Source organism: Scyliorhinus canicula, chromosome 18, assembly GCF_902713615.1.
Source record: "Scyliorhinus canicula chromosome 18, sScyCan1.1, whole genome shotgun sequence".
NCBI lineage: Eukaryota > Metazoa > Chordata > Chondrichthyes > Carcharhiniformes > Scyliorhinidae > Scyliorhinus > Scyliorhinus canicula.
The window spans coordinates 9,087,430-9,098,574 of NC_052163.1; the positions used below are offsets into that span (position 1 = coordinate 9,087,430).

The window sequence follows — 11,145 nt, forward strand, 5'->3', positions numbered from 1 at the left end:
TTCACATATGGAGCCACAATGCACAGCCACAGTGAAGTCACCGATTATTGATACAATAAGCAGCACACCCAGAATATGCATGTGAACACTCACACTAACATTTAGAAGCACGCAGGGTCACATACACCGACAGGCAAAATACTCATGCACAATCTTGCTTGAGGAACACAGCCAAGCACGGTAAAGTCTTGCCCACACTCTCTGACTCACCCACGTACTCTGAAGCAGCCAACAGTGATGGGAACTGTACCAGTCAGATCACACAACTGAAATCAGAGTACTCTGACTAGTATATTGAGGTTGATGTGTATTTTTAACAAAAGGCAGACTGTCTATTTTACAGCAGGGGAGCCTTTTAGGTCAATATGTAGAGGGTCGAACAAGGGACAGTGCAGTGCTGGACGTAATTCTGGGAATGAAGCCGGGCAGGTGGATGAGGTGGTGTCTGGGGAGCATTTTAGTGATAGCGACCACAACATAATATTAGTGATAATAATAATAACCTTTATTAGTGTCACAAGTGGGCTTACATTAACATTGCAGTGAAGTGACTGTGAAACATGGTACAATTTAAATTTGTTATGGACAAAGAAATAATTGTTAAAAAAAGCTTTGGATTGGGAGAGAGCGGATGTTAGTAAAATAAGGCAGGGTCTGGCCCAAGTAGACTGCGAACAGTTAATTGTGAGGAAATCTATAGAAGAACAGTGGGGGTTGAGGGGGGTTCAAAAAGGAATTGGGGAGGGTACTGGCCAACATGTTTCCTCTGGGGTAATAGGGCGGATTAACAAGCCCAGAGAACCATGGATGACCAGGGACACTCAGGACATGATGAGAGGGAAAAGAGAGGCTTTTAGCTGGTACAAGGGGAGAAAATCATTGGAGGTGTTAGTGGAATACAGAAGTATTCCACTGAAGTGCAGGACGGAGCTTGAGAAAGCAATTAGGAGGGCAAAGAGGCGATATGAGAGGGTGGGGGGCAGGAGGTTTAGGAGGGATGTGAGGAAATGTGTTTTAACCCAGGGGGTAGGGATGGTCTGGAACTCACTGCCTGGGAGGGTGATCGAGACGGGTTGCCTTGCATCCTTTAAATAGTAGCTGAATAAGCACTTGGCACGTCACAACATTCAAGGCTATGGGCCAAGTGCTGCTAAATGTGGTTAGGTCGGCAGGTCAGCTGCTTTTTCACATGTCGGTGCAGACACGATGGGACAAAGGGCTTCTTCTGCACAATGTGATTCTCTGATTCTGTGAAAGTCAATATACTGAACAAAGTTTATTTAAGCAGAGTCCCACGGGCAGCACGGTGGCGCAGTGGTTAGCACTGCTGCCTCACGGCACCGAGATCCCAGGTTCGATCCCGGCTCTGGGTCCGTGTGGAGTTTACACATTCTCCCCGTGTCTGCGTGGGTTTCACCCCCACAACCCGAAGATGTGCAGGCTAGGTGGATTGGCCATGCTAAATTGCCCCTTAATTGGAAAAATTTAATTGGGTACTCTTAAATTTAAAAAAAAATTTAAGCAGAGTCCCAAAAATTACAGTAAAGTCTCCCTCCAAAAGCAGGATCATTATTGCAATAAAATGCAGTGGGTGGAGAATAGAAACATGTAGTAAAATAATCCCGGTTACTGACAGCAGTGTGAGCTTCAGGAGTGATTGACAGGAGAAATCGACACAATAGTGAACCGGAATAACAGAGCCACTTTCTGCTGCGTACTTTTAACAGCAAGAATTAGTAAAATTATGTTCAACTCCCAAAGGTTCTCAAAAGAGTTTGAAAGTGTGAAGACTCCCACTGCTGATCTGCTTGATGAGGCTGATGGATTTGTTTTTTGCCCTAGGGCTGAGCAACATTATTGGGATTATCGTGTATATATCGAGCAACACGGGTGATCCCTGGGATAAGAATGACGATGACAAGAAGAACCTGTATTCTTATGGATGGTCCTTTTACTTCGGAGCCTTGTCCTTTATAGTGGCGGAGATGGCTGGAGTCCTCGCCGTCAGTATTTACATCGATAAAAACAAAGCAGTCAGGACCAGGCCTCAACGCGAGTATCTAAAGACTTCCTCTTCCCCTTACGCCAGGATGTCCAGTTACAGGTACAGACAAAGGAGAAGATCCAGGTCGAGCTCCAGGTCGGAGGAGCCTTCTCCAGCTCGGGAAATGTCTGCTGCTGCCAACATGAAGGTGGTGAGCAGCATGGTGCCACTGACCGAGATCTCCATGTACACCTTGACCAGAGAAGCCAGCAAGGCAGGAGTCAGAGGCGCCTATCACCCAGAGCAGGAAGAGAGCTTCCTCCAGGTTCACAATTGCTTCCAGAAGGAGCTGAAGGAGGGTCTCAGTGCCAACATGATGAACAGGCGAACTACGCCAGTCTGAACTTGCTGGCTTGGAAACCATCACCCGCCCACCCTTCACCACCCCCTCCCCCTCCCCCTCCTCCTCCAAGGGCCAATTTCCATTCTCACCCTTTTTAAAAAGTGCGGGTGGTGGGTGGGTGGGGGGGGGGGGGGGGGGAGCAATGGAAGTGACTTGACGGTGCCTCCAATCTAAGAGTAGGACGTGTTCCACGAGCATGGCTTCTCATTGTGGGTGCCTTGTTGGATTATCAGCGAATTACAGGCGAGGTGAGGAATACAAGAGAAGTAAATGGAGGAAGGTTCACTGGGATTGGCCGGGAGAGTAGGGGGAGTAAGTCCGGAAAACAAATGACACTGAAAGATAAGACTTGGAGCACATTGACCCAGTTGAAGCCTAAAATGTCCATTTCTGTTGAGCCAATGCAATGTTTAACACAGATTAACATTTTGTAGCATTTAATGTGCACTTACATTTCATTGTATCCAAACACCAAGCCCAGGGCCTGAATTATCTTTCTGGTGCTCATACGTTAACCCTCTACACCGTGCAGTGATGGACAAAGTCATCCAGTCCCACCGAGCTTTGTTCCCACCTTAACCCTGTCAGTGGTCCTGGGCAGGGGCTGGAATGTCTCCTGGGGTCTCGGTGGGGCGGGGCGGGGGGGAAGGATAACAGCCAAGTCTTGCCCACTGAGCAACAGAGTTCCAATCCCACTCCCAGAGAACTCACTCCCCCCAATCGCACCTGCCCCACTTTGTGTTGATGGAACCAACAACATCACTTTACACAACAGTTCGGAAGGTTATGTTCAATGTATACATTTAATCATTTAGGAACACTGTAAATCACACGCACCGCGCATCCCAAGAAGGGAGTAACCTTCTCCAATCTCTCTACAACCCCCACATTCATTGGTGGAGATATTGGAACAAACAGAAACCTCAATGTCTTCATAGGTTGCGTTTCCTGTGCTTTTCTTCCCCATTTAGATTATCAGACCCTTGTCATTGTAAAAATGTTAAAAGTTAGCACTGCCTGTAGTACATGGGGAACAATACTAAAACTGATCTATGGTTAGGTTATTGTGGAAATAGTGGAAGCTAGAGAGAGAGAGAGAGGTGTGCCCTTTGCTCTGAAGCAGTGTGTTCTGGCTGTACTTTGTTGGCTTACTGTAAGGTATTTGTGATAATAAAGTAGTATCTGAATAGGCTGGTGTCTCCCATTCTGTGAAGAAATATTCTCTGTGAGTTCCAGTCATTTAAAAAGCTGACCAGACCCATTTACTGGGCTTGGCTCCATGTTCAATGCTGGAAACAGTTACCATTCTGTTGTTAATGAGACTATATGAACCACAATCCCACTCTAAACCCATTCAAACACGGGGAGAATGTGCAAACTTCACACGGACAGTGACCCTGAACCGGGATCGAACCTGGGACCTCGGCGCCGTGAGGCAGCAGTGCTAACCCACTGCGCCACCGTGCTGCCCTACTCTTAAGGGTTCTGCCATTTACTGTATATTTCCCATCTGTATTAGACTTTCAAAAATGCATTACCTTACATTTGTCCGGATTAAAATCCATCTGCCATCTCTCCGCCCAAGTCTCCAACTGATCTATATCCTGCTGTATCCTCTGACGGTCCTCATCGCTCTCCGCAATTCCACCAATCTTTGTGTCGTCCGCAAACTTACTAATCCGACCAGTTACATTTTCCTCCAAATCATTTACATATACTACAAACAGCAAAGGTCCCAGCACTGATCCCTGAGGAACAGCCCTCCATTCAGAAACGCACCCTTCCATTGCTACCCTCTGCCTTCTATGCCCTAGCCAGTTCTATATCCATCTCACCAGCTCACCTCTGATCCCGTGTGACTTCAGCTTCTGTACCAGTCTGCCATGAGGGACCTTCCAAAGGCCTTACTGAAGTCCATGTAGACAACATCCACTGCCCTACCCTCATCAGTCATCTTTGTCACTTCCTCGAAAAACTTGATCAAGTTCGTGACGTAACCTCCCCTTCACAAAACCTCTCTGATATGTCCATTTATTTCCAAGTGGGAGAAAATCCTGGCTTGAAGAATCCTCTCCAATAATTTTCCTGCCATTGATGTAAGGCTCACCAGCCTGTAATTACCTGGATTATCCTTGCTACCCTTAAACAAAGGAATAACATTGGCTATTCGCAATCCTCTGGGACCTCCCCTGTAGCCAGTGAGGTTACAAAGATTTCTCTCAAGGCCCCAGAAATTTCCTCCCCTGCCCCTCTCAGTATTACATAGAACATAGAACAGTACAGCACAGAACAGGCCCTTCGGCCCTCAATGTTGTGCCGAGCCATGATCACCCTACTCAAACCTACGTATCCACCCTATACCCGTAACCCAACAACCCCCCCCCCCCCCCTTAACTTTACTTTTATTAGGACACTATGGGCAATTTAGCATGGCCAATCCACCTAACCCGCACATCTTTGGACTGTGGGAGGAAACCGAAGCACCCGGAGGAAACCCACGCACACAGGGGGAGGACGTGCAGACTCCACACAGACAGTGACCCAGCCGGGAATCGAACCTGGGACCCTGGAGCTGTGAAGCATTTATGCTAACCACCATGCTACCCTGCTAAGTATTCTGGGATATATTCCATCAGGCCCTGGGGACTTGGCTACCTTAATGTTTTTCAAGACTCCCAATACCTCCTTTTTGATCTCAACGTGACCCAAACTATCTACATACCCTTCCCCAGACTCATCATCCGCCAAGTCCTCTTTGATGAATACTGACGCAAAGTACTCATTTAATACCTCATTTAATCGCCCATTTCCTCTGGCCCCACGGATAGTTTACCTCCCCTGTCCTTGAGTGGGCCACCCCTCTCCCTGGCTACCCTCTTGCTCTTTATAAAAAGCCTTGGGATTTTCCATAATCCTGCTGGCCAATGACTTTTCATGACCCCTTTTAACCCTCCTGACCCCTTGCTTAAGTTTCTTTCGACTTTCCTTGTATTCCACACTTGTTTTGTATGTTCCCAGCCTCCTAGGCTTGACAAATTCTTTCTTTCTTTTTCATTTTGACTCAGCTCACAGTATCTCTCATTATCCAAGGTTCCCGAAACTTGCCATACTTATCCTTCATCATTCCACAATGTCCTGAATTCCTATCAACTTACACTTGAAAGCCTCCCACCAGCCAGATGGTGATTTGCCCTCAAACATCTGGCCCCAATCTACATTCTTCAGTTCCTGCCTAATATTGTTGTCATTAACCTTCCCCCAATTTAGCACCTTCACCTGAGGACTGCATTTATCTTTATCCATCAGCACCATAAAAGCTTACTGAATTGTGGTCACTGCTCCTGAGCTGCTCCCCTACTGAAACTTCAACCACCTGGCCGGGCTCATGCCCCAGTACCAGGTCAAATACAACCCCTTGGACTCTCTACATACTGTTTCAAGGAGCCCACCTGGATGCTCCTTACAAACTCTGCCCCATCCATGGCCCTGGCACTAAGTGAGTGCCAGTCAATATAGGGGAAGTTAAAATCACAACAGCCGTTACCTTTACAACGTGCCAAAATCTGCCTACATATCTGTTCCTCTAACTCCTACTGGCTGTTGGGAGGCCTATAGTAAACCCCCAACATTGTGACTACACCCTCCCTATTCCTGAGCTCTATCCATATTGCCTCGCTATATGAGCGCTCGGAGGTCTCCTCCTGCAGTACAGCTGTGATATTCTCCTTAACCAGTAGTGCAACTTCCCCACCCTTTTTACATCCCCTTCTATCGCACCTGAAACATCTGTATCATGAAGCGTTAAGCTGCCAATCCTGTCCTTCCCTTAACTAAGTCTCTGTAATAGCAACAACATCATAGTTCCAAGTGCCAATCCAAGCTCTAAGTTCATCTGCCTTACCTGTCATACTCTCTCACATTGAAACAAACACACTTCAGCCCACCTGACCCTCTTTGATCGGCAGCCACACCCTGCCAGCTCTTCCTCTGAGTTTTACTGCTCCTACTCTCTAGTTCCCCTTCAGTTAATTCACCTTTGCTTTGGTTCCCCCACCCCACCCCCCCCCCCCCCCCCGGCCAAACTAGTTTAAATCATCCTGTGTTACACTAGCAAATATTTATGCCCCTCCAGTTTAGATGCAACCCATCCTTCTTGTTCAAGTCCCACCTGCCCCGGGAGAGATCCCAATGGTGCAGATATCTGAAACCCTTCCTCCTGCACCAACTGTGCAGCCACATGTTGAGCTGAACTATTCTCCTATTTCTAGCCTCACCGGCACATGGCACAGGGAGTAATCCTGAGATTACAAACCTGCTTTTTAACTTTCGCCCTAACTCCCTAAACTGCTGCTGCAGGACCTTGTCACTCTTCCTACCTATGTCGTTGGTACCAATATGTATCAGATCTCTAGCTGTTCACCCTCTTCCTTCAGAATGCTTTCTGCCCATTCAGAAACATCCTGGTCCCTGGCACCAGGGAAGCAACATACCATCCTGAAGTCTCTTTCACATCCACAGAAGCGCCTAACTGTACACCTAACTATAGAGTCCCTTATAACTATTGCGCTAGTGTTTTGTCCCTCCCTGCTTAACAACAGAGCCGGCCGTGGTGCCACTGTTCTGGCTGCTGCTGCTGTTTTCCCCTGATAATCCATCCCGCCCAACAGTATCCAAAATGGTATAGTTGTTGGAGAGGGGGATGACCATAGGGGATTCCTGCATTTAAAAAGAAAAATTTAGAGTACCCAATTAATTTTTTCCAATTAAGGGGCAATTTAGCATGGTCAATCCACCTACCCTGCACATCTTTGGGTTGTGGGGGTGAAACCCATGCAAACATGGGGAGAATGTGCAAACTCCACACGGACAGTGACCCAGAGCTGGGATCGAACCTGGGACCTCGGCGCCGTGAGGCTACAGGGCTAACCCACTGCGCCACCGTGCTGCCCGGGGATTCCTGCATTGACTGCCTGCCCCTTCTAGCGGTCACCCATCTATCTGCCTGAACCTTGGGTGTCACCACATCACTAAAACTCCTGTCTCTGACGCTTTCCGCCACCTTCGTGCTCCTACTGCTGCCCTGACCTATCTATGCGGTCTGTGAGGAGCTGCAATTGGGCGCACTTCCTGCAGATATAGTCGTCCGAGACGCTGGAAGCGTCACGGATTTCCCACATCTCACAAGTGCAGCACTTAACCCCACTGACATTTCCATCACCAATTAAATTATTTCAGAAAATATATTAAACTCTTCCCTTCACTTATTGCTGCAGATACCTGAGGTGGGTCTTTATATCACTTACCTCCCTCTGGATTTCTCCCTGCAGATTAACAGTCACAAAGCAAGAAGAAAGAAAACAAAACAAAAAGGGAGAAAAGAACCTTCTCCTACTCTGCAGCGAATTATCACACTGCTCCAAATTCCCATCCCCACTCTGACTGCCTCACTCAGGCTGTCTCCCACTTCACCTGCGCAAAGCTTACTGAGAGTGCGCTTATGCCTCTCTCTTATATAGAGATCAGCTGGGCTGAGGTGACTCACATACTAGTTAGGCTTCATACAGAAGAATGACATTTACACCTTTTGTCCCTAATCAGGCTTCAGGTGATTGACAGATGAGCTGACACTCAGCTGTTTGGGTGACAGATTTCAAACAGAAATGAGGAGGAATTACAAATGGTTATGAACCTTTGGAATTCTCTACCCCAGACTGAACTGGGCGGCAGAACATTAAACACATTTAAAGAGGAGCTGAATAGGGTTTTAATTAGTAACAGGAAAGTGGAAATGAGGCTGAGATTAGATCCTTTTTACCAACTAACTAGACCACTAAACATACAACTGAAAAAAACCCCCAGGAAAATTAGATTTACCGCTTACCTCTTTAATTACCACACTGCTCCAAATGACTGGCTTTCAATCCCACTCGCTCTGCCTCACTCAGCTGTCTCCCACTTTACGTCCGCAAAGATTACTCTCCTCCTGGACTCTTCACAGCGACTCTCACCTGCTTCACTCTCCTCCCGGTCTGCTTCACAGTGATGCTGACCTGCTTCACTCTCCTCCCGGTCTGCTTCGCAGTGATGCTGGCCTGCTTCACTCTCCTCCCGGTCTGCTTCGCAGTGATGCTGGCCTGCTTCACTCTCCTCCCGGTCTGCTTCACAGTGATGCTGACCTGCTTCACTCTCCTCCCGGTCTGCTTCACAGTCATGCTGACCTGCTTCACTCTCCTCCCGGTCTCTTCACAGTGATGCTGACCTGCTTCACTCTCCTCCCGGTCTGCTTCACAGTGATGCTGACCTGCTTCACTCTCCTCCCGGTCTGCTTCACAGTGATGGTCACCCGCTTCACTTTCCTCCCGGTCTCTTCACAGTGATGCTGGTCTGCTCCACTCTCCTCCCGGTCTGCTTCACAGTCATGCTGACCTGCTTCACTCTCCTCCCGGTCTGCTTCACAGTGATGCTGACCTGCTTTACTCTCCTCCTGGTTTGCTTCACAGTGATGGTCACCCGCTTCACTCTCCTCCCGGTCTGCTTCACAGTGATGCTGGTCTGCTCCACTCTCCTCCCGGTCTGCTTCACAGTCATGCTGACCTGCTCCACTCTCCTCCCGGTCTGCTTCACAGTGATGCTGACCTGCTTTACTCTCCTCCCGGTCTGCTTCACAGTGATGCTGACCTGCTTTACTCTCCTGCTGGTTTGCTTCACAGTGATGCTGACCTGCTTCACTCTCCTCCCGGTCTGCTTCACAGTGATGCTGACCTGCTTCATTCTCCTCCCGGTCTGCTTCACAGTGACCTTGACCTGCATCACACTCCTCAGTGTCTGCATCAGTAATCCTAATCTGTTTAATTCTACATCAGAACTAGGAGCAAGAGTAGCTAATTCACCCCGTCAAGCCTGCTCCTCCATTCAATACGATCATGGCCGATCTAATCTCAGCTGTCCTATCTTTTAGTCTTTCTGCCCAGTCCACTCGGCAGATAAGACAGAATCTGTTCGCAGGCCAACATAATTACCTTAGTTTAACACCAGAATACCGGTGTGGGATACAAGTTTATTGCCCTCAAACTGAATTTTAAATTCAAGCACACAATGATCACTCTTCCCTAGAGGATCCTTTACTCACAGATCAATAATTAATCGCCACCAAATCATACCTGATTGTCTCTATTTGCGCTGTCAACTCATTCATTTCATTCCGAGTGCTCCGTGTGTTCAGATACAAAACCTTTGGGTATGTCCTATTATTAATTTTTCATAGTTTAAGTGCTTCACACTCCTCCAGGTCTGTTTCACAGCGATACTGACCTGTTTCACACTCTCCTGGTCTGCTTTACACTGAATTCAATGTAAAATAAGCCAATTACAAATAAATAGATTTTTAAACCAAAATGCGAAATGGCCTTGAAGATAATGCAGTAAACAAGTTCTTCATTTTCAGAAATGCAGGAGAGGTGATGTGGTTTTGATTCACCTCAGGGCTCAATGGCTTACATGGTGGGAGATGGTTTGAAGATGCTGCTGGTCTGATTGACAGAAGAGTCGATTGTTGCTCCTCCGGACTTTCCCAGAGTAGATAAAGGTATTCACAGTGTCAGAATGAAATTCCTCTCTATATTTTTGGGAATCGGACTAAAGAAAATCACAATTCAAACACATCGCAAAGAAGTGTGAGGAGAAAGATGCTGCAGAGGCCAACGCAAATCGTTCCCTGCCACAAAACAACATTCCAGAAAATACAGCACACATTGAAAATGTATTGTGAAGAATAAGGGGTGATGTCCCAGAGCAACATTTCAATGTTTACTCCTTTATTAGTCTCCACCACAGGAGGAGCAGATCATTGGTCGATCCACTAGACTTGCGAATCCAGCCAACAGATATAGGAAGGTTGGATTACTCCACCCGGTTCCCCCAGCTGATTCTCTGCAACATCAGTCACTTGGTTCATCCCTCCCCTCATCCAGTGGTCCATATTATCAACCTGTGCAACATCAAACCTCCCGACAGTAATGTAAGTTGACCAGACAATGAGCTCAGACTGGCCACATGGAGATAAAGGCACTCAGAGTCCAGTTTGCAAGGAGCACTGTGATTTCCTATTCTGTGTGGGTGAGGGTTTGAGCTCCGCGTGCATCACAGCTGAGAGCTTTTCTGACATTTACATGATGCAAACGACGGTTTATTTCTCCGTTTGATGCAGTGCAGGGTAGGAGGCACTGACCCAAATCTAAGTCAAGTTAGAACCCCAGGCAGTCATAGTGGATGGGCGGAGATGAAGAGCGAATCTGCTCTGTCCTTATTCCAGACGAGATACTGATTGACAAGGACTGCCTCTGGGCAAATGTGGCTATCCGTGCATTGCTGAGCTGGGTAGGGATGGTCTGCCGTCTGAAGGATTTTTCAAACTGTTTGCTCTGAAAATTCTTCCCATTTCCAGCATCATCTTTGGTCTGATGCGATGAACTGGAACCCACGAGGTAGGAGGCCTCCGAACATGGACAATGACAAACAAGCCAAGCTGACAATTGCAGCAAAGCTCCCGTGGAGGGGCTTAATAAGGTTATAATTCTTCACTACACCCTGCTGAGAAAATGTTGTCACTATAGCATCTCTATGAATAGGGTTTGCTGGACAATAACAGGCCAGACGTGATCACACGATCAACATTTGGGATGACTGGTTTCAGGGTATTTTGTCAAATTCAGTCAGCACTGTCACAGGCCAAGACTCAGAGATAAAATATTTGACTTTC

The 11,145-nt window shown here is 47.4% G+C and overlaps 1 protein-coding gene across 1 annotated transcript in view; it reads left to right on the forward strand.

Moving 5' to 3' along the window:
* The window catches only part of LOC119953582 (voltage-dependent calcium channel gamma-4 subunit-like), a 29,370-nt gene extending 25,792 nt beyond the window's left edge, over positions 1-3,578 (forward strand). Inside the window, exon 4 of the mRNA XM_038777976.1 lies at positions 1,825-3,578. Coding sequence (XP_038633904.1) covers positions 1,825-2,387 — 563 coding nt within the window. The 3' untranslated portion in view covers positions 2,388-3,578. The remainder of the gene's footprint in view (positions 1-1,824) is intronic.
* Positions 3,579-11,145: the final 7,567 nt, after the last annotated feature.